Source organism: Panulirus ornatus, chromosome 17, assembly GCF_036320965.1.
Source record: "Panulirus ornatus isolate Po-2019 chromosome 17, ASM3632096v1, whole genome shotgun sequence".
In the NCBI taxonomy this organism is placed as follows: Eukaryota; Metazoa; Arthropoda; class Malacostraca; order Decapoda; family Palinuridae; genus Panulirus; species Panulirus ornatus.
Window position 1 is genome coordinate 33,736,086 of NC_092240.1, and position 25,620 is coordinate 33,761,705.

General features: G+C 43.8%; 1 protein-coding gene across 1 annotated transcript in view; it reads right to left on the reverse strand.

Annotated features, from left to right (window-relative positions):
• The window catches only part of LOC139754670 (lysosomal acid glucosylceramidase-like), a 79,916-nt gene that overhangs the window by 17,961 nt on the left and 36,335 nt on the right, over nucleotides 1-25,620 (reverse strand). Inside the window, 2 exon segments of the mRNA XM_071672217.1 lie at nucleotides 20,869-21,029; nucleotides 25,035-25,188. Coding sequence (XP_071528318.1) covers nucleotides 20,869-21,029; nucleotides 25,035-25,188 — 315 coding nt within the window.

Below are 25,620 nucleotides of genomic sequence, written 5' to 3' on the forward strand. Positions count from 1 at the left end.
GGTCTCTGCGTCAGAGAAATAAACATGTATGAATCACACACAGGTGTGAGTCATTTGATTAGTCACCGATAGGTTCAGTTCCCTCCTGGTTATATATTCAGTACGCTCCACACTCAGAGGACGCTGGGGTTCATCTGGTCGACAGACATCTCACTCAATGTGTTCAGTAAAAAATAACGCAAGTGCAAACGCCCTTTCAGACGGTAACAGTGTTACATTCATTACTTGAAAGCTATCTATTTATTTATATTTCATTTATTTTGCTTTGTCGCTGTCTCCCGCATTAGCGAGGTAGCGCAAGGAAACAGAAGAAAGAATGGCCCAACCCACCCCCATACACATGTATATACATACACGTCCACACACGCAAATATACATACCTACTTGAACGTTCTACTTGAAAGCTACTATGAGATAAAGACTGATGGATGGGTATGTATTACTCAATATAATAATACTTATTTGTACAGGAAATTTCTATTTACACAGCGCCAACACAGTTTCCTACCAAGCATACATAACTGTCCTCCATCCAGAGGATTTTCACAATGTCCTAAACGCTATGTTGGGTCCTAGTTGGCTCATGTAATTACGGCACGACACACAGGAATGTTATTTGCATCCTGAGTTGCCAGGGTGACTTAACGGAAATTTTACCCACACACGAGCGGGAAAACTGATTTCAAATGAAGGTACAATAATTCAACAGAACTTCAACTGAAGGTACAATTACCCGAGAAAGGCTTCCAACGATGATACACTCACCCAAACGGTGGTTGAAAGATACCTTTACCTGAGGGTGGGTTCAAAAGGCTATGGGTAATACGCTAGTTTTGTTATTATATTTAGATCTATATAGTTCTTAGTCCTGCCACTCCTCATTTCTCTGAAAGACGGATCGTAACAAAACCTTCATAACGGCATCCATGGTTATCTTTAGGCATCATGGGTTGAGCAGTGCATTAAATCACGAAGAGGTTCATTACCTGGATGCAAGTATGCTAATGGATTTGCCCATGATTACGTCTCCCGATTCACCTCGCTGATGTCTGAACCTCTAAACGGTGTCATCCCTGACCAGAAATTCACTTGTGGGGCTACTCAGCGGCCTTCCTTGTCCTGGTAACACTCAGCGTCCGTCCTTGTTCTGGTAACACTCAGCGGCCTTCCTTGTCCCGGTAACACTCAGCGGCCTTCCTTGCCCCGGTAACACTCGGCGGCCTTGCCCTGGTAACACTCAGCGGCCTTCCTTATCCTGGTAACACTCAGCGGCCTTCCTTGTCGTGGTAACACTCAGCGGCCTTCCTTGTCCTGGTAACACTCAGCTTCCTTCCTTGTCCTGGTAACACTCAGCGTCCTTCCTTGTCCTGGTAACACTCAGCGGCCTTCCTTGTCCTGGTAACGCTCAACAGCCTTCCTTGTCCTGGTAACACTCAGCGGCCTTCCTTGTCCTGGTAACACTCAGCAGCCTTCCTTGTCCTGGTAACACTCAGCGGCCTTCCTTGTCCTAGTAACACTCAGCAGCCTTCCTTGTCCTGGTAACACTCAGCGGCCTTCCTTTTCCTAGTAACACTCAGCGGCCTTCCCTGTTCTGGTAACACTCAGCGTCCTTCCTTGTCCTGGTAACACTCAGCGGCCTTGTCCTGGTAAAACTCAGCGGCCTTCCTTGTCCTGGTAACGCTCAGCGTCCTTCCTTGTCCTGGTAACACTCAGCGGCCTTCCTTGTCCTGGTAACACTCAGCGTCCGTCCTTGTTCTGGTAACACTCAGCAGCCTTCCTTGTCCTGGTAACACTCAGCGGCCTTCCTTGCCCCGGTAACACTCGGCGGCCTTGTCCTGGTAACACTCAGCGGCCTTCCTTATCCTGGTAACACTCAGCGGCCTTCCTTGTCCTGGTAACACTCAGCGGCCTTCCTTGTCGTGGTAACACTCAGCGGCCTTCCTTGTCGTGGTAACACTCAGCGTCCTTCCTTGTCCTGGTAACACTCAGCGGCCTTCCTTGTCCTGGTAACACTCAGCGGCCTTCCTTGTCCTGGTAACACTCAGCGGCCTTCCTTGTCCTGGTAACACTCAGCGGCCTTCCTTGTCGTGGTAACACTCAGCGGCCTTCCATGTCCCGGTAACACTCAGCGGCCTTCCTTGTCGTGGTAACACTCAGAGGCCTTCCTTGTCCTGGTAACACTCAGCGGCCTTCCATGTCCTGGTAACACTCAGCGGCCTTCCTTGTCCTGGTAACACTCAGCGGCCTTCCTTATCCTGGTAACACTCAGCGGCCTTCCTTGTCCTGGTAACACTCAGCGGCCTTCCTTATCCTGGTAACACTCAGCGGCCTTCCTTGTCCTGGTAACACTCAGCGGCCTTCCTTGTCCTGGTAACACTCAGCGGCCTTCCTTGTCCAGGTAACACTCAGCGGCCTTCCATGTCCTGGTAACATCAGCGGCCTTCCTTATCCTGGTAACACTCAGCGTCCTTCCTTGTCCTGGTAACACTCAGCGGCCTTCCTTATCCTGGTAACACTCAGCGGCCTTCCTTGTCCAGGTAACACTCAGCGGCCTTCCATGTCCTGGTAACATCAGCGGCCTTCCTTGTCCTGGTAACACTCAGCGGCCTTCCTTGTCCTGGTAACACTCAGCGGCCTTCCTTGTCTTAGCAACACTCAGCGACCTTCCTTGTCCTGGTAACACTCAGCGGCCTTCCTTGTCCTGGTAACACTCAGCGGCCTTCCATGTCCTGGTAACACTCAGCGGCCTTCCTTGTCCTGGTAACACTCAGCGTCCTTCCTTGTCCTGGTAACACTTAGCGGCCTTCCATGTCTTGGTAACACTCAGCGGCCTTCCTTGTCCTGGTAACGCTCAGCGGCCTTCCTTGTCGTGGTAACACTCAGCGGCCTTCCTTGTCCTGGTAACACTCAGCGGCCTTCCTTGTCCTGGTAACACTGAGCGTCCTTCCTTGTCCTGGTAAAACTCAAAGGCCTTCCTTGTCCTGGTAACAATCAGCGTCCTTCCTTGTCCTGGTAACACTCAGCGGCCTTCCTTGTCCTGGTAACACTCAGAGGCCTTCCTTGTCCTGGTAACACTCAGCGGCCTTCCATGTCCTGGTAACACTCAGCGGCCTTCCTTGTCCTGGTAACACTCAGCGGCCTTCCTTGTCCTGGTAACACTCAGCGGCCTTCCTTGTCCTGGTAACACTCAGAGGCCTTCCTTGTCCTGGTAACACTCAGCGGCCTTCCATGTCCTGGTAACACTCAGCGGCCTTCCTTGTCCTGGTAACACTCAGCGGCCTGCCTTGTCCTGGTAACACTCAGCGGCCTTCCTTGTCCTGGTAACACTCAGCGTCCTTCCTTGTCCTGGTAACACTCAGCGGGCTGCCTTATCATAATGAACCATATGACAGTCTCCTTACGCTCGCTGAATCATTGTGAACATGACGTTAATGTACTAAATATCTTTGGACTGTGTGGAAGAAAGAAGATACAATGAGAAATAAACTTATTTCAAGCGAACCAGATCCTCATATTTTGCCGGATGGTTGGTCTGACAGTCTGCTCTGGAAATATCGTCATTTGATGCAGACATCCGGAGTTTCACCAGAGAAGAATTAAAAGTGTACTAGTATCTTGAAGCATATAATCGAGTTTTCAAAGATTAGATAAATATTCATGATTTGTAGTGGATTTCTGTATTGTTTTGCTCCTTAAAATATAGCTATGAGACCCGGTGGAGCTGTCAGCCCACCAAACATACATCTTGAACCGGTCTATCTCTAGATCGCGTTGCAAAAGCCAAACTTGAATATGAGAAAACAAATTAAGGTAACGACTATACTGTTGTGTACATCTGAGCTAGGGGCCTAGGATACACCTTACAAGTAGATTCACAAATGCTTTACCCTATAATATGAATCAGATAATAAATTATTAACCAAAGTAACTTTCATTACTGATGAAGTAAATCCCACATACTCTCACGTCACTGTCTTGGCCGGGCGTAATAGCTTTTCGATTCATGGCTACCAACCAGTCATCTCTCGAACTTTGGGCAGACGACTGAAACTCAAACTGAACCCTTAGTTTGCGGACTGGTCCAGTACATCCGAAAACGATACAAGTGTTCACCAGGTTGATGGACGTAAATATAGGGAATACAACGCTAAAAGCCAGTCAAGGGACTACACAAGTAATCAAACGCCAGAAGTACGCAATGGTATGTAGATTTGTCCACCATGCTTTCAGGCAGTCACGTGACATCACTAGTGTCATCACGATGACACATTTACAGCAAGAGACACCATCAAATATATCTACACAATTTAAGGTTTTCTTGCCTATTTCTCTGAGGTTTGTCTGACCTATTTTCCTTTTCTTTTTTAACTTTTCTGTGTCTGACCTTCAGTCGTCCAACTGTCAGAGGCTGGGTAGCTTCTCTTGGTCGATTCCATGATCAAAGGTAACACCAATACAAATATTATTTCTGTGTTATTTTTAGGTTGGCTGAGACGGCATGGGTAACAGAGGCCCTAATCAATGCCATCCCATTAAGGCTATATATATATATATATATATATATATATATATATATATATATATATATTGGAAAGGATCACAATGCTGCGCGTGATCAAGACATTCCCCATTGCTCACCAACGTGAGACAAAGGGTATTCGAGTACATAGTATTCGAATACTTATTCCCTATTAGCCAGGCCCATAGCCTAGCGGTTAGCATTCGCGCCTCTTGCACAGGGGTCCCGGGTTCGATCCTGGCTGTTGGAGGTTTGCATATTCTATGAAGGTGCACGTTTCTAAGCACAATTTTCGCATAAATATACATATAATTTTTTTTTTTCACACATTCGCCATATATCCCACGTTAGCGAAGTAGCGTAAGAACAGAGGGAACCTTAGAGGAAATATCCTCGCTTGGCTCCCTTCTCTGTTCCTTCATTTGGAAATTCAAAAATGGTAGGGGAGGATTTCCAGCAACGCACTCCCTCCCCCTCTCAGTCGCCTTCTACGACACACACGGATAACGTGGGAGGTATTATTTCTTCCCTATCCCTAGGGACTATATATATATATTTTTTTTTTTTTTTTATACTTTGTCGCTGTCTCCCGCGTTTGCGAGGTAGCGCAAGGAAACAGACCAAAGAAATGGCCCAACCCAACCCCCCCCCATACACATGTATATACATACGTCCACACACGCAAATATACATATCTACACAGCTTTCCATGGTTTACCCCAGACGCTTCACATGCCCTGATTCAATCCACCGACAGCACGTCAACCCCGGTATACCACATCGCTCCAATTCACTCTATTCCTTGCCCTCCTTTCACCCTCCTGCATGTTCAGGCCCCGATCACACAAAATCTTTTTCACTCCATCTTTCCACCTAAAATTTGGTCTCCCACTTCTCCTCGTTCCCTCCACCTCCGACACATATATCCTCTTGGTCAATCTTTCCTCACTCATTCTCTCCATGTGCCCAAACCATTTCAAAACACCCTCTTCTGCTCTCTCAACCACGCTCTTTTTATTTCCACACATCTCTCTTACCCTTACGTTACTTACTCGATCAAACCACCTCACACCACACATTGTCCTCAAACATCTCATTTCCAGCACATCCATCCTCCTGCGCACAACTCTATCCATAGCCCACGCCTCGCAACAATACAACATTGTTGGAACCACTATTCCTTCAAACATACCCATTTTTACTTTCCGAGATAATGTTCTCGACTTCCACACATTCTTCAAGGCTCCCAGGATTTTCGACCCCTCCCCCACCCTATGATTCACTTCCGCTTCCATGGTTCCATTCGCTACCAGATCCACTCCCAGATATCTAAAACACTTTACTTCCTCCAGTTTTTCTCCATTCAAACTTACCTCCCAATTGACTTGACCCTCAACCCTACTGTACCTAATTACCTTGCTCTTATTCACATTTACTCTTAACTTTCTTTCACACACTTTACCAAACTCAGTCACCAGCTTCTGCAGTTTCTCACATGAATCAGCTACCAGCGCTGTATCATCAGCGAACATCAACTGACTCACTTCCCAAGCTCTCTCATCCCCAACAGACTTCATACTTGCCCCTCTTTCCAAAACTCTTGCATTCACCTCCCTAACAACCCCATCCATTAACAAATTAAACAACCATGGAGACATCACACACCCCTGCCGCAAACCTACATTCACTGAGAACCAATCACTTTCCTCTCTGCCTACACGTACACATGCCTTACATCCTCGATAAAAACTTTTCACTGCTTCTAACAACTTGCCTCCCACACCATATATTCTTAATACCTTCCACAGAGCATCTCTATCAACTCTATCATATGCCTTCTCCAGATCCATAAATGCTACATACAAATCCATTTGCTTTTCTAAGTATTTCTCACATACATTCTTCAAAGCAAACACCTGATCCACACATCCTCTACCACTTCTGAAACCACACTGCTCTTCCCCAATCTGATGCTCTGTACATGCCTTCACCCTCTCAATCAATACCCTCCCATATAATTTACCAGGAATACTCAACAAACTTATACCTCTGTAATTTGAGCACTCACTCTTATCCCCTTTGCCTTTGTACAATGGCACTATGTACGCATTCCGCCAATCCTCAGGCACCTCACCATGAGTCATACATACATTAAATATATATATATATATATATATATATATATATATATATATATATATATATATATATATATATATATATATCATTATTATCATTATTATTTTCTTTTTTTTTTATTTTGCTTTGTCGCTGTCCCCGCGTTTGCGAGATAGCGCAAGGAAACAGACGGAAGAAATGGCCCAACCCACCCCCATACACATGTATATACATACACGTCCACACACGCAAATATACATACCCATACATCTCAATGTACACATATATATACACACACAGACACATACACATATACACATGCACACAATTCACACTGTCTGCCTTTATTCATTCCCATCGCGACCTCGCCACACATGGAATAACATCCCCCTCCCCCCCTCATGTGTGCGAGGTAGCGCTAAGAAAAGACAACAAAGGCCCCATTTGTTCACACTCAGTCTCTAGCTGTCATGCAATAATGCCCGAAACCACAGCTCCCTTTCCACATCCAGGCCCCACAGAACTTTCCATGGTTTACCCCAGACGCTTCACATGCCCTGATTCAATCCATTGACAGCACGTCGACCCCGGTATACCACATCGATCCAATTCACTCTATTCCTTGCCCGCCTTTCACCCTCCTGCATGTTCAGGCCCCGATCACTCAAAATCTTTTTCACTCCATCTTTCCACCTCCAATTTGGTCTCCCACTTCTCCTCGTTCCCTCCACCTCCGACACATACATCCTCTTGGTCAATCTTTCCTCACTCATTCTCTCCATTGCCCAAACCATTTCAAAACACCCTCTTCTGCTCTCTCAACCACGCTCTTTTTATTTCCATACATCTCTCTTACCCTATTATTACTCACTCGATCAAACCACCTCACACCACATATTGTCCTCAAACATCTCATTTCCAGCACATCCACCCTCCTGCGCACAACTCTATCCATAGCCCACGCCTCGCAACCATACAACATTGTTGGAACCACTATTCCTTCAAACATACCCATTTATATATATATATATATATATATATATATATATATATATATATATATATATATATATATTGGAAAGGATCACACTTTTGCCCGTGATCAAGATATTCCCATGAGTCCACGGGGAAAATGAAACACGATAAGTTCCCAAGTGCACTTTCGTGTAATAATCCCATCATCACGGGAAACACAAGAGAGAAATATAAGTCAGTTGATATACATCGAAGAGACGAAGCTAGGACGCCATTTGGTAAACATGTGATTGTCCAAAACATACAACAAGCGTTCATAAACTTATCATTTTACAAATCTTATCAACAATAAAGTTATCTAATTTGTATACACCATCACTAATATTAAGATTATAATTCTTTGTGTATTCAATGATAGAAGATTCAATGATATCTCTCTTGGTAATAGAGTTATAGTTAATAACTGAGATGGCGTTACTCCAGTCAATACAATGATCATAGTTTTTAACATGATTAAACAAGGCATTTGATTCTTGTCCCGTTCTTATACTATATTTATGTTGCTTAAGTCTAACAGAAAGATCCTTACCAATCTGACCAACATAAAATTTTTCACAGTTTCCACACGGAACTTTATAGATGCAACCAAGAGAATTTTCTGGTGAATTCCTGATTAAGATATTCTTTATAGTATTATTGTTTCTAAAGGCAACATTTACATTAAAGGATTTAAGCAACATGGGAAGCAAAGTGAAATTATTATTAAAAGGGAGAACTAAAAGATTCTTGGTGTCAATGGGAGGTTTGGGTTCAACTCTATAAAATGATTTCTTTGCTAACTTAAGGGATTTATCAATGAAAGATCTAGGGTACTTTAACTTAGATCCAATAGAATATATCTTCTCAAACTCATCATCAATAAACTCTGGACTGCAAATACGTAATACCCTAAGGAACATAGATTGAAATGATAATTTAACTCTGTCATGTTGAGATGAGTAATAATGGATATATGAGCATACATTGGTGGGCTTTCTGTATATGCTAAACTTAAACTTGTTTCCTTGTCTATAGATCATGCAATCTAAAAATGGTAACATACCATTATTTTCATTTTCTACAGTAAATTTGATGAAAGGTACTAAATTGTTAAGTAAGGGGAGAAATATTAATAAATTTTCATTTGTTGGCCAAACACAAAGAACATCATCTACATACCTAAACCAAATTGCATTAGATGGTAAGATATCCTTTAGTAATTTTGTTTCAAAAAATTCCATATAAAGATTACTTAGTACAGGTGAAAGAGGGTTACCCATTGCCATACCAAATTTTTGAGCATAATAATCTCCATTAACTTGAAATACACAGTCTTTTATACACAATTTTATCAGTCATCAGGCCAACAAATGAAAATTTACAAATATTTCTCCCCTTACAAAACAATTTAGTACCTTCCATCAAATTTACCGTAGAAAATGAAAATAATGGTATGTTACCATTTTTAGATTGCATGATCTATAGACAAGGAAACAAGTTTAAGTTTAGCATATACAGAAAACCCACCAATGTATGCTCATATATCCATTATCACTCATCTCAACATGACAGTTAAATTATCATCATTTCAATCTATGTTCCTTAGGGCATTACGTATTTGCAGTCCAGAGTTTATTGATGATGAGTTTGAGATATATTCTATTGGATCTAAGTTAAAGTACCCTAGATATTTCACTGATAAATCCCTTAAGTTAGCAAAGAAATAATTTTATTGAGTTGAACCCAAACCTCCCATTGACACCAAGAATCTTTTAGTTCTCCCTTTTAATAATAATTTCACTTTGCTTCCCATGTTGCTTAAATCATTTAATGTAAATGTTGCCTTAAGAAACAATAATACTATAAAGAATATCTTAATCAGGAATTTACCAGAAAATTCTCTTGGTTGCATCTATAAAGTGCCTTGTGGAAACTGTGAAAAATTTTATGTTGGTCAGACTGGTAAGGATCTTTCTGTTAGACTTAAGCAACATAAATATAGTATAAGAACGGGACAAGAATCGAATGCCTTGTTTAATCATGTTAAAAACTATGATCATTGTATTGACTGGAGTAACGCCATCTGTTATTAACTCTATTACCAAGAGAAATATCATTGAATCTTCTATTATCAAATACACAATGAATTATAATCTTAATATTAGTTATGGTCTATACAAATTAGATAACTTTATTGTTGATAAGATTTGTAAAATGATAAGTTTATGAACGCTCGTTGTATGTTTTGGACAATCACATGTTTAACAAATGGCGTCCTAGCTTCGTCTCATCGATGTATATCAACTGACTTATATTTCTCTCTTGTGTCTCCCCTGATGATGTGATTATTACACGAAAGTGCATTTGGGAACTTTTCGTGTTTCATTTTCCCAGTGGACTCATAGGAATATATATATATATATATATATATATATATATATATATATATATATATATATATATATATATATATATATATACAGAGAAGAGGTAGTAAAAGCTTTGCGGAAGATGAAAGCCGGCAAGGCAGCAGGTTTGGATGGTATTGCAGTGGAATTTATTAAAAAAGGGGGTGACTGTATTGTTGACTGGTTGGTAAGGTTATTTAATGTATGTATGACTCATGGTGAGGTGCCTGAGGATTGGCGGAATGCGCGCATAGTGCCATTGTACAAAGGCAAAGGGGATAAGAGTGAGTGCTCAAATTACAGAGGTATAAGTTTGTTGAGTATTCCTGGTAAATTATATGGGAGGGTATTGATTGAGAGGGTGAAGGCATGTACAGAGCATCAGATTGGGGAAGAGCAGTGTGGTTTCAGAAGTGGTAGAGGATGTGTGGATCAGGTGTTTGCTTTGAAGAATGTATGTGAGAAATACTTAGAAAAGCAAATGGATTTGTATGTAGCATTTATGGATCTGGAGAAGGCATATGATAGAGTTGATAGAGATGCTCTGTGGAAGGTATTAAGAATATATGGTGTGGGAGGAAAGTTGTTAGAAGCAGTGAAAAGTTTTTATCGAGGATGTAAGGCATGTGTACGTGTAGGAAGAGAGGAAAGTGATTGGTTCTCAGTGAATGTAGGTTTGCGGCAGGGGTGTGTGATGTCTCCATGGTTGTTTAATTTGTTTATGGATGGGGTTGTTAGGGAGGTAAATGCAAGAGTTTTGGAAAGAGGGGCAAGTATGAAGTCTGTTGGGGATGAGAGAGCTTGGGAAGTGAGTCAGTTGTTGTTCGCTGATGATACAGCGCTGGTGGCTGATTCATGTGAGAAACTGCAGAAGCTGGTGACTGAGTTTGGTAAAGTGTGTGGAAGAAGAAAGTTAAGAGTAAATGTGAATAAGAGCAAGGTTATTAGGTACAGTAGGGTTGAGGGTCAAGTCAATTGGGAGGTGAGTTTGAATGGAGAAAAACTGGAGGAAGTGAAGTGTTTTAGATATCTGGGAGTGGATCTGGCAGCGGATGGAACCATGGAAGCGGAAGTGGATCATAGGGTGGGGGAGGGGGCGAAAATTCTGGGGGCCTTGAAGAATGTGTGGAAGTCGAGAACATTATCTCGGAAAGCAAAAATGGGTATGTTTGAAGGAATAGTGGTTCCAACAATGTTGTATGGTTGCGAGGCGTGGGCTATGGATAGAGATGTGCGCAGGAGGATGGATGTGCTGGAAATGAGATGTTTGAGGACAATGTGTGGTGTGAGGTGGTTTGATCGAGTGAGTAACGTAAGGGTAAGAGAGATGTGTGGAAATAAAAAGAGCGTGGTTGAGAGAGCAGAAGAGGGTGTTTTGAAGTGGTTTGGGCACATGGAGAGGATGAGTGAGGAAAGATTGACCAAGAGGATATATGTGTCGGAGGTGGAGGGAACAAGGAGAAGAGGGAGACCAAATTGGAGGTGGAAAGATGGAGTGAAAAAGATTTTGTGTGATCGGGGCCTGAACATGCAGGAGGGTGAAAGGAGGGCAAGGAATAGAGTGAATTGGAGCGATGTGGTATACCGGGGTTGACGTGCTGTCAGTGGATTGAATCAAGGCATGTGAAGCGTCTGGGGTAAGCTATGGAAAGCTGTGTAGGTATGTATATTTGCGTGTGTGGACGTATGTATATACATGTGTATGGGGGGGGTTGGGCCATTTCTTTCGTCTGTTTCCTTGCGCTACCTCGCAAACGCGGGAGACAGCGACAAAGTATAATAAATATAATAATAAACGCCCATATACATGCATATACATTTTAAAGTATATATACATACACATACACAGACATACATATATACACATGTACATACTTCCCACGCATTCCTCACGTGTCGTAAAAGGCGACTAAAGGGGACGGGAGCGGGGGGCCAGAAACCCTCCCCTCCTTATATTTTAACTTTCTAAATGGGGAAACAGAAGAAGGAGTCATGCGGGGAGTGCTTATCCTCCTCGAAGGCTCAGATTGGGGTGTCTAAATGTGTGTGGATGTAACCAAGATGAGAAAAAAAGAAGAGATAGGAAGTATGTTTGAGGAAAGGAACCTGGATGTTTTGGCTCTGAGTGAAACGAAGCTCAAGGGTAAAGGGGAAGAGTGATTTGGGAATGTCTTGGGAGTAAAGTCAGGGGTTAGTGAGAGGACAAGAGCAAGGGAAGGAGTAGCACTACTCCTGAAACAGGAGTTGTGGGAGTATGTGACAGAGTGTAAGAAAGTAAATTCTAGATTGATATGGGTAAAACTGAAAGTTGATGGAGAGAGATGGGTGATTATTGGTGCATATGCACCTGGGCATGAGAAGAAAGATCATGAGAGGCAAGTGTTTTGGGAGCAGCTGAATGAGTGTGTTAGTGGTTTTGATGCACAAGACTGGGTTATAGTGATGGGTGATTTGAATGCAAAGGTGAGTAATGTGGCAGTTGAGGGAATAATTGGTATACATGGGGTGTTCAGTGTTGGAAATGGTGAAGAGCTCGTAGATTTATGTGCTGAAAAAGGACTGGTGATTGGGAATACCTGGTTTAAAAAGAGAGATATACATAAGTATACATATGTAAGTAGGAGAGATGGCCAGAGAGCGTTATTGGATTACGTGTTAATCGATAGGCACGCGAAAGAGAGACTTTTGGATGTTAATGTGCTGATAGGTGCAACTGGAGGGATGTCTGATCGTTATCTTGTGGAGGCGAAGGTGAAGATTTGTAGGGGTTTTCAGAAAAGAAGAGAGATTTTTGGGGTGAAGAGAGTGATGAGAGTAAGTGAGCTTGAGAAGGTGACTTGTGTGAGGAAGTACCAGGAGAGACTGAGTACGGAATGAAAAAAGGTGAGAACAAAGGAGGTAAGGGGAGTGGGGGAGGATGGGATGTATTTAGGGAATCAGTGATGGATTGCGCAAAAGATGCTTGTGGCATGAGAAGCGTGGGAGGTGGGTTGATTAGAAAGGGTAGTGAGTGGTGGGATGAAGAAGTAAGATTATTAGTGAAAGAGAAGAGAGAGGCATTTGGACGATTTTTGCAGGGAAAAAATGCAAATGAGTGGGAGATGTATAAAAGAAAGAGGCAGGAGGTCAAGAGAAAGGTGCAAGAAGTGAAAAAGAGGGCAAATGAGAGTTGGGGTGAGAGAGTATCATCAAATTTTAGGGAAAATAAAAAGATGTTCTGGAAGGTGGTAAATAAAGTGCGTAAGACAAGGGAGCAAATGGGAACTTCAGTGAAGGGGGCTAATGGGGAGGTGATAACTAGTAGTGGTGATGTGAGAAGGAGATGGAGTGAGTATTTTGAAGGTTTGTTGAATGTTTGATGATAGAGTGGCAGATATAGGGTGTTTTGGTCGAGGTGGTGTGCAAAGTGAGAGGGTTAGGGAAAATGATTTGGTAAACAGAGAAGAGGTAGTAAAAGCGTTGCGGAAGATGAAAGCCGGCAAGGCAGCAGGTTTGGATGGTATTGCAGTGGAATTCATTAAAAAAGAGGGTGACTGTATTGTTGACTGGTTGGTAAGGTTATTTAATGTATGTATCATTCATGGTGAGGTGCCTGAGGATTGGCGGAATGCTTGCATAGTGCCATTGTACAAAGGCAAAAGGGATGAGAGTGAGTGCTCAAATTACAGAGGTATAAGTTTGTTGAGTATTCCTGGTAAATTATATGGGAGGGTATTGATTGAGAGGGTGAAGGGGAAGAGCAGTGTGGTTTCAGAAGTGGTAGAGGATGTATGGATCAGGTGTTTGCTTTGAAGAATGTATGTGAGAAATACTTAGAAAAGCAAACGGATTTGTATGTAGCATTTATGGATCTGGAGATGGCATATGATAGAGTTGATAGAGATGCTCTGTGGAAGGTATTAAGAATATATGGTGTGGGAGGCAAGTTGCTAGAAGTAGTGAAAAGTTTTTATCGAGGATGTAAGGCATGTGTACGTGTAGGAAGAGGAAAGTGATTGGTTCTCAGTGAATGTAGGTTTGCGGCAGGGGTGTGCGATGTCTCCATGGTTGTTTAATTTGTTTATGGATGGGGTTGTTAGGGAGGTGAATGCAAGAGTTTTGGAAAGAGGGGGCAAGTATGCAGTGTGTTGTGGATATGAGAGCTTGGGAAGTGAGTCAGTTGTTGTTCGCTGATGATACAGCGCTGGTGGCTGATTCATGTGAGAAACTGCAGAAGCTGGTGACTGAGTTTGGTAAAGTGTGTGAAAGAAGAAAGTTAAGAGCAAATGTGAATAAGAGCAAGGTTATTAGGTACAGTAGGGTTGAGGGTCAAGTCAATTGGGAGGTAAGTTTGAATGGAGAAAAACTGGAGGAAGTAAAGTGTTTTAGATATCTGGGAGTGGATCTGGCAGCGGATGGAACCATGGAAGCGGAAGTGAATCATAGGGTGGGGGAGGGGGCGAAAATTCTGGGGGCCTTGAAGAATGTGTGGAAGTCGAGAACATTATCTCGGAAAGCAAAAATGGGTATGTTTGAAGGAATAGTGGTTCCAACAATGTTGAATGGCTGCGAGGCGTGGGCTATGGATAGAGTTGTGCGTAGGAGGGTGGATGTGCTGGAAATGAGATGTTTGAGGACAATATGTGGTGTGAGGTGGTTTGATCGAGTAAGTAATGTAAGGGTAAGAGAGATGTGTGGAAATGAAAAGAGTGTGTTTGAGAGAGCAGAAGAGGGTATTTAGAAATGATTTGGTCACATGGAGAGAATGAGTGAGGAAAGATTGACCAAGAGGATATATGTGTCAGAGGTGGAGGGAACGAGGAGAAGTGGGAGACCAAATTGGAGGTGGAAAGATGGAGTGAAAAAGATTTTGAGTGATCGGGGCCTGAACATGCAGGAGGGTGAAAGGCGTGCAAGCAATAGAGTGAATTGGAACGATGTGGTATACCGGGGTCGACATGCTGTCAATGGATTGAACCAGGGCATGTGAAGCGTCTGGGGTAAACCATGGAAAGTTCTGTGGGGCCTGGATGTGGAAAGGGAGCTGTGGTTCCGGTGCATTATTACATGACAGCTAGAGACTGAGTGTGAACGAATGGGGCCTTTGTTGTCCTTTCCTAGCGCTACCTCGCACACATGAGGGGGGAGGGGGTTGTTATTCCGTGTGTGGCGAGGTGGCGATGGGAATAAATAAAGGCAGAAAGTATGAATTATGTACATGTGTATATATACATATGTCTGTGTGTGTATATATATGTGTACATTGAGATGTACAGGTATGTATATTTGCGTGTGTGGACGTGTATGTATATACATGTGTATGTGGGTGGGTTGGGCCATTCTTTCGTCTGTTTCCTTGCGCTACCTCGCTAGACAGCGACAAAGCAAAATAAATAAATATACATACTCATACTTGCTGCCTTCATCCATTTCCGTCGCCAACCCCTTCCAGCGAGGTAGCGCCAGGAAAAAACACACACAAAAAAAAGGCCACACTTGTTCACACTCAGTCTCTAGCTCCCTTTCCACATCCAGGCCCCAAAGCCCTTTCCATGTTTCACCTCACGCTTCACATGCCTTGGTTCAATACACTGACATCAAGTCGACCCCGGTATAACACATCGTTCCAATTCACTCTATTCCTTGCACGCATTTTACCCCCAGTCGGTCCAGGCCCCGATCGCTCAAAAACTTTTCTACTCCATCCTTCCACCTTCAATCTGGTCTTCTGCTTCTCCTTCTTCCCTCTACCTCTGACACATATATCCTCTTGGTCAATCTTTCCTCGCTCACTCTCTCCATGTGTCCAAACCATTTCAACACACCCTCTTCTGCTCTCTCAACCACACTTTCTATTACCACACATCTCTCTTACCCTTTCATTACTTACTCGATTAAACCACCTCACACCACATATTGTCCTCAAACATCTAATTTCCAACACATCCACCCTCCTCCACACAACCCTATGTATAGCCCATGCCTCGCAACCATATAATATTGTTGGAACCACTATGCCTTCAAACATACCCATTTTTTCTCTCTGAGATACCGTTCTCGCCTTCCACACATTCTTCAATGCTCCCAGTACCTTCGCCCCCTGCCCTACCCCGTGACTCACTTCCGCTTCTACGGCTCCATCCGCTGCTAAGTCCACTCCCAGATTTCTAAAACACTTCACTTCCTCCAGGAATGGGATGTATTTAGGGAAGGAGAGATGGCTTCGGCAAAAGATGCATGTGGCATGAGAAAGGTGGGAGGTGGGCAGAGTGAAAAAAAAAAAAAAAAAAAAAAAAAAAAAAAAAAAAAAAAAAAGAGGTAGAGAGGTGGAATGAAGAGGTAGGATTGCTAGTGAGAGAGAGAGGCGTTAGGACGATTTTAGCAGGGAAGCAGTGTAAATTACAGAGAGATGTATAAAAGGAGAAAGGTACAAGAAGTGAAAAAAAGGGCAAATAATAGTTGGTGTGAGAGAGTATCATTAATTTTTAGGGGGAATAAAAAGATGTTCTGGAAGGAGGTAAATAAAGTGCGTAAGAGGGAGGTAAATAAAGTGCGTAAGACAAGAGAACAAATGAGAACATCGGTGAAGGGAGGTAATAGGGAGGTAATAACAAGTAGTGATGAAGTGAGAAGATCGAGCCAGTATTTTGAAGGACTGTTGAATGTGTTTGATGATAAGAGTGCCAGATATAGGGTGTTTTGGTCGGGGTGTCGTGCGAAGTGAGGTCAGGGAGAATGGTTTGGTAAACAGGTAAGAGGTGGCGAAAAGTCTGCAGAAGATGAAAGCTGGCGGGTTTGGATGGTACTACAGTGAAATATATAAAAAAAAGGGGGTGGCTGTGTTGTTGATTGGCTCGTAAGGATAATCAATATATGCCTCAGGTTAGGCGGGATGCATGCACAGTGCCATTGTACAAAGACAAGTTTGTTGAGTATTCCTGGGAAATTATATGAGAGGGTATTGATTGTGAGGGTAAAGGCATGAGACTGGGAAAGAGCAGTGTGGTTTCAGAAGTGGTAGAGAATGTGTGGATCAGGTGTTTGCTTTGAAGAATGTAGGTGAGAAGTACTTAGAAAAACAGATGGATTTGCATGTAGGATTTATAGATATGGAGAAGGAATATCACAGGGTTAATATAGAATAGCTTTCTGGAAGGTTTTGAGTATGTGGTGTGGGAGGTAAGTTGCAAGAAGCAGTGAAAAGTTTTCCCAAGGATGTAAGGCGTGTGTACGAGTAGGAAGAGAGGAAAGTGAATGCTTCCCAGTGAATATCGGTTTGCGGCAGGGGTGCGTGATGTCTCCATGGTTGTTTGATTTGTGTATGGATGGGGTTGTTAGGGAGGTGGATGCAAGAGTTTTGGAGAGGGGCAAGAATGCTGTCTGATGTGGATGAGAGGGCTCGAGAAGAGAGTCAGTTATTGTTCGCTGATGATACAGCACTGGTGGCTGATCAGGTGAGAAAGTGCAAAAGTTGGCGACTAAGTTTGGTAAAATGTGTGAAAGAAGAAAGCTGAGAGTAAATGTGAATAAAAGCAAGGTTATTAGTTTCAGTAGGGTCGAGGGACACGTTAATTGGGAAATACAGAAAAACTGGGAGTGGATTTAACGCGGATGGAACCATGGAAGCGGAAGTGAGTCACAGGGTGGGGGAGGGGGCGAAGCTACCGGGAGCACTGAAGAATGTGTGGAAGGCGAGAACGGTATCTCAAGAGAGAAAAAATGGGTATGTTTGAAGGCATAGTGGTTCCAACAATATTATATGGTTGCGAGGAATGGGCTATACATAGGGTTGTTTGGAGGAGGGTGGATGTGTTACAAATGAAGTGTTTGAGGACAATATGTGGTGTGAGGTGGTTTGATCGAGTGAGTAATGAAAGGGCAAGAGAGATGTGTGGTAATACAAAGAGTGTGGTTTAGAGAGCAGAAGAGGGTGTATTGAAATGGTCTGGTCACATGGAGAGAATGCGTGAGGAAAGATTGACAAAGAGGATATATGTGTCAGAGGTGGAGGGAACGAGGAGAAGTGGGAGACCAAATTGGAGGTGGAAAGATGGAGTAAAAAGAGTTTGAGCGATCGGGACCTGCACATACAGGAGGGTGAAGGTTGTGCAAGGAATAGAGTGAATTGGAACGTTGTGGTATACCGAGGTCGACGTGCTGTCAATGTATTGAACCAGGGCATGTGCAGCGTCTGGGGGTAAACCATGGAAAGTTTTATGGGGCCTGGATGCGGAAAGGGAGCAGTGGTTTCGGTGCATTACACGTGACAGTTAGAGATTGAGTGTGAACGAATGTGGCCTTTGTTGTCTTTTCCTGACTCACTTCCCAAGCCCTCTCACCCACAACAGACTGCATACTTGCCCCTCTCTCCAAACCTTTTGTATTTACCTCCCTAACCATCTAATCCACAAAAAAATTAAGCAATGGACACATCACGCACCCCTGTCCCAAACTGACATTCACTGGGAACCAATCACTTTCCTCTCTTCTTACTCGTACACATGCCTTACATCTTTGGTAAAAACTTTTCACTGCTCCCAGCAACTTACCTCGCACACCATATACTCTTAATACGTTCCACAGAGCATCTCTATCAACTCTATCATATGCCTTTTCCAGATCCATAAATGCTACATACAAATCCATGTTTTTCTAAGTATTTCTCACATACATTCTTCAAGGCAAACACTTGATCCACACATCCTCTACCACTTCTAAAACCACACTGCTCTTCCCCAATCTGATGCTCTGTATATGCCCTGACCCTCTCGATTAACACCCTTCCATGTAATTTCCCAGGAATACTTAAACGCTGTTTCCCGCGTCAGCGAGGTAGCGCAAGGAAACAGACGAAGAATGGTCCCACCACTCACATACACACACTTATGTGCACATAAACGCCCATACACAAACATATACATCTGTACGTGTACATACATATACATACACGGACAGATACATATAAACAAATGTACATATTAATACTTGCTGCCTTCATCCATTCACTTAGCCACCCCGCTACACATGAAATAGCATCCCCATCCCTTCCCTCCAGCGATGCAGCACCAAGAAAAAACAAAAAGGCCACATTCGTTCACACTCAGTCTCTAGCTGTCATGTGTAATACACTGAAACCACAGATCCCTTTCCACATCCATCTCCCACAGACCTTTCAATGGTTTACCCCAGAAGCTTCACATGTCGTGGTTCAATCCATTGACAGCTCGTCGACCCCGGTATGCCACATCATTCCAATTCACTCTATTTCTTGTACAACCTTCACCCTCCTGTATGTTCAGGCCGCAATCGCTCTAAATCTTTTTCACTCCATCCTTCCACCTCCAATTTGGTCTCCCTCTTCTCCTCGTTCCTTCCACCTCTGACACAAATATCCTCTTTGTAAGTCCTTTCCTCACTCATTCTCTCCATGTGTCCAAACCATTTCAACTCACCCTCTTCTGCTCCCTCAACCACACTCTTTCTATTGCTACATATCTCTCTTACCCTTTCATTATTTACTCGATCAAACCACCTCACATCACCTATTTTCCTCAAACATTTCATTTCCAACAAATAAAACAACCATGGGGGCAACACGCACCCCTGCCGTAGACCGACCTTCACTGGGAACCAATCACTCTCCTCTCTTGCTACACGTACACATGCCTTACATCCTTGATAAAAAAAAAAAACTTTTCACTGCTTCTCGCAGCTTACCTCCTACACTACATACTCTCAAGACATTCCGCAATGCATCTACATCAACCCTATCATATGCTTTTTCCAGATCAATAAATGCCACATACAAGTTCATCTGTTTTTCTAAGCATTTCTTACATAAATTCTTCAAACACCTGATCCACTCACCCTCCATCACTTCTATATAAATACATACCAACTGCCACATCCAGAAATCGAACCTAAGCGCTCGACCCTGGGAAGGCGAGAATGCGTCACGGTCGGGAACGCTAACCACTTCACCAAGGAAGGCCATAAATTCCGTTAACAGTCCTACGTATATCGTGTGTATGATCTATATTGTGTTCATTACCATATGTTTACATACTTGTTTCAAGTTTTGCAAAAAAAAAAAAAAAAAAAAAACTTAAATCGCAAAACTTCTTGCTGCACCAGATTTCAGCACCTAATACTGTAGTCCTACTACTACGTTTTGACACTCGAGCACGACGGGAGGACGACCTTGAGTAGGTTGGCTTGGTGTCTACCCTGACCCTTAAGGGTGAGGTGTAAGACCAGGTCATCATGCAAGGCTCGTACCCTCGTGCTTATCAAGGGTAACACTTTATCTCCCTGAAGGTGAACACTTGTGACAACATTAATTTGTGAGGGTCCGGCGGACAACGTATTAGGCAAGAAAAACCCTCATACGTCAAATAATAATAATAATAATGATAATAAAATGATAAAATAATAATAATAATAATAATAATAATAATAATAATAATAATAATAAAATTATAATAATAATAATAATAATAATAATAATAATAATAATAATAATAAAATAATGATAATAATAATAATGATAATAATAATAATAATAATAATAATAATGATAATAAAATAATAATAATAATAATAATAATAATAATGATAATAAAATAATAATAATAATAATAATAATAATAATAATAATAATAATAAAATAATTAATAATAATAATAATAATAATAATAATAATAATAATAATAATAATAATAATAATAATAAAAAAATAATAAAAATGTTTTTACTAATGAAGAGAATTCTTGGTTAAATAAAATGTGTTTACTTAACCTGCTCAAAACTATCACGGAGCTAACAACTTACTTAACGAGGTAGTTAGACCACGGCTGCCACATCTCAGGCAACACATGTCCAGATTCATTGTGCATCTTAATGGTTTTCATCCATGGTGGAGGCGACCACGGTGAGGCGACCAGCCGGAGGGGGCGCTGGGACAGCTCCTGAGCCCGCAGGATCAGCGGCAGCTGAGGTAGGGAACCGATAGATAATACTGGCCAATAGATCGCGAACCGATAGATAATACTGCCCAATAGATCGCTGAGTAACGATCCCCAGCATCCTTAACACTACCTGCAGGTGTGTGTAGCAGGTCTATAACACCTGCATGTTGGCCAGGTGTGTGTAGCAGGACTATAACACCTGCATGTTGGCCAGGTGTGTGTAGCAGGACTATAACACCTGCATGTTGGCCAGGTGTGTGTAGCAGGACTATAACACCTGCATGTTGGTCAGGTGTGTGTAGCAGGACTATAACACCTGCATGTTGGCCAGGTGTGTGTAGCAGGACTATAACACCTGCATGTTGGTCAGGTGTGTGTAGCAGGACTATAACACCTGCATGTTGGCCAGGTGTGTGTAGCAGGACTATAACACCTGCATGTTGGTCAGGTGTGTGTAGCAGGACTATAACACCTGCATGTTGGCCAGGTGTGTGTAGCAGGACTATAACACCTGCATGTTGGCCAGGTGTGTGTAGCAGGACTACAGGAAGTGGTCATGTATCACAGTGTATCATCTACAGGAAGACCATATTTACCATCAGAAGAAGACAGAAACAGCGGGATAATATTTGCCACATACACACGTCTACCAGACTGGCACCACATACACACCTCTACCAGACTGCCACCACATACACACCTCTACCAAACTGGCACCACATACACACCTCTACCAGACCGGCACCACATACACACCTCTACCAAACTGGCACCACATACACACCTCTACCAGACTGGCACCACATACACACCTCTACCAGACTGCCACCACATACACACCTCTACCAGACTGCCACCACATACACACCTCTACCAGACTGGCACCACATACACACCTTTACCAAACTAGCCCCACATACACACCTCTACCAGACAGGCACTACATACACACCTCTACCAGACTGGCACCATATACACACCTCTACCAGACTGGCACTACATACACACCTCTACCAGACAGGCACTACATACACACCTCTACCAGACTGGCACCATATACTCACCTCTACCAGACAGGCACTACATACACACCTCTACCAGACAGGCACTACATACACACCTCTACCAGACTGCCACCACATACACACCTCTACCAGACTGGCACCACATACACACCTCTACCAAACTGGCACCACATACACACCTCTACCAGACAGGCACTACATACACACCTCTACCAGACTGGCACCACATACACACCTCCACCAGACTGGCACCACATACACACCTCTACCAGACTGGAACCACATACACACCTCTACCAGACAGACACAACTTGGATACACACCTCTACCAGACTGCCACCACATACACACCTCTACCAGACTGCCACCACATACACACCTTTACCAAACTAGCCCCACATACACACCTCTACCAGACTGCCACCACATACACACCTCTACCAGACTGGCACCATATACACACCTCTACCAGACTGGCACTACATACACACCTTTAACAGACTGCCACCACATACACACCTCTACCAGATTGCCACCACATAAACACCTCTACCAAACTGGCACCACATACACACCTCTACCAGACTGGCACCACATACCTCTACCAGACAGGCACCACATACACACCTCTACCAGACTGGCACCACATACACACCTCTACTAGACTGGCACCACATACACACCTCTACCAAACTGGCACTACATACACACATCCACCAGACTGGCACCACATACACACCTCTAACAGACTGGCACCACATACACACCTCTACCAGACTGGAACCACATACACACCTCTACCAGACTGGCACCACATACACACCTCTACCAGACTGCCACCAAATACACACCTCTACCAGATTGCCACCACATAAGCACCTCTACCAAACTGGCACCACATACACACCCCGACCAGACTGGCACCACATACACACCTCTACCAGACTGGCACCACATACACACCTATACCAAACTGGCACCAAATACACACCTCTACCAGATTGCCACCACATAAACACCTCTACCAAACTGGAACCACATACACACCTCTACCAGACTGGCACCACATACACATCTCTACCAGACTGGTACCATATACACACCTCTACCAGACTGCCACCACATACACACCTCTACCAGACTGGCACCACATACACACCTCTACCAGACTGGCACCACATACACACCTCTACCAGACTGCCACCACATACACACCTCTACCAGACTGGCACCACATACACACCTCTACCAGACTGCCACCACATTCAAACCTCTACCAGATTGGCACCACATGCACACCTCTACCAGACTGGCACCACATACACACCTCTACCAGACTGCCACCACATACACACCTCTACCAGACTGCCACCACATACACACCTCGACCAGACTGGCACCACATACACACCTCTACCAAACTGCCACCACATACAAACCTCTACCAGACTGCCACCACATACACAACTCTAGCAAACTGGCACCACATATACACCTCTGCCAGACTGCCACCACATACACACCACTACCATACTGCCACCACATACACACCTCTACCAGAATGGCACCACATACCCACCTTACCAGATAGGCACCATATTCACACCTTCTACCAGACTGTCACAACATACACACCTCTACAAGACTGCCCACCACATACACACCTCTACCAGAATGGCACCACATACACACCTCTACCAGACTGGCACCATATACCCGACCTCTACTAGACAGCACCACATACACACCTCTTACCAGACTGGCCACCCACATTCAAACCTTCTACCAATTGGCACCAAAACATGCTCAATCACCTCCTAACCAGACCTGCCCCACATACACACCTCTACCATACTGCCACCACATCACACACACCTCTACCAGACTGGCACCACATACACACCTCGACCAGACGGGCACCAAAATGACACACCCTCTACCAGAAACTGCACCACATACAAACCTCTAACAGACTTGCTACCACATAAACAACTCTACCATACTAGGCACCGACGATTACTACACCTCTGACGAGACTGGCACCTTCATACACACTCTACCAGACTAGCACCACATACACACCTCTACCAGACTGGCACCACATACACACTCTACCAGACCGGCATACATACACACCTCTACCAGACTGGCACCACACAACACACACCTCTACCAGACTGGCACCACATACACACTTCTACCAGACTAGCACCACATACACACCTCTACCAGACTGCCACCACATTACATCACCTCTACCAGACTGGCACCACATACACACCTCACCAACTAGCACCACATACACACTTCTACCAGACTGCACCACATACACACCTCTACAGACTGCACCACATAACACCTCTACCAGACGGCACTAACATACACACCTCTACCAGACTGCCACCACATACACACCTCTACCAGACTGCCACCACATACACATCTCTACCAGATCAGCACCACATACACACCTCTACCATACCGGCATAACATACGCACCTCTACCAGACTGCCACCACATACACACCTCTACCAGACTGCCACCACATACACACCTCTACCAGACTGGCACTATATACATACCTCTACCAGACTGCCACTACATACACACCTCTACCAGACTGCCACCACGTGCGCATCTATACCAGACTGGCACCACATACACACCTCTACCAGACCGGCATAACATACACACCTCTACCAGACTGGCACCACATTCACACCTCTACCAGACTGGCACCAATTATACACCTCTACCAGACTGGCACCACACACACACCTCTACCAGACTGACACCACATACACACCTCTACCAGACTGGCACCACATACACACCTCTACCAGACTGGCACCACATACACACCTCTACCAGACTGGCACCACACACACACCTCTACCAGACTGACACTGCTTGGATACACGACTCTACCAGACCAGCACCACATACACACTACCAGATCGACACCACTACCAGACCGCCAACAGACTCTACCCTTGCACGAACCTTATAGAGCTTGTCTTCCTGGGCCAGGGCGAAGTGTTGGAGGAGGAGGTCGCCCTCCACGTCATCGTAGGAGTACGGCCTCACGGAGAAGTCGGTGCCGGCGATGGGAACCCGACACAGGTTGTACTCCAGACCAGCGGGGCTGAAGTATGACCTGTAATGTGATGATGACAATGTTGTAGTTGTGGGTGTTGTGTTGTCAACCTACATCACACCACAAATAATGACGTTCTCTGGTCTGGTCAACTTAATCCCCTCTTACATGCCAGAGTTTTACTGTTTATCATATAGTAATCATCCAAATATAATCCCATACGAGCTATCAGATAGTAATCATCCAAATATAATCCCACACTAGAGCTATCAGATAGTAATCATCCAAATATAATCCCACACTAGAGCTATCAGACAGTAATCATCCAAATATAATCCCACACTAGAGCTATCAGATAGTAATCATCCAAATATAATCCCACACTAGAGTTATCAAATAGTAATCATCCAAATATAATCCCACAATAGAGTTATCAGACAGTAATCCTCCAAATATAATCCCACACTAGAGTTACCAGACAGTAATCCAAAT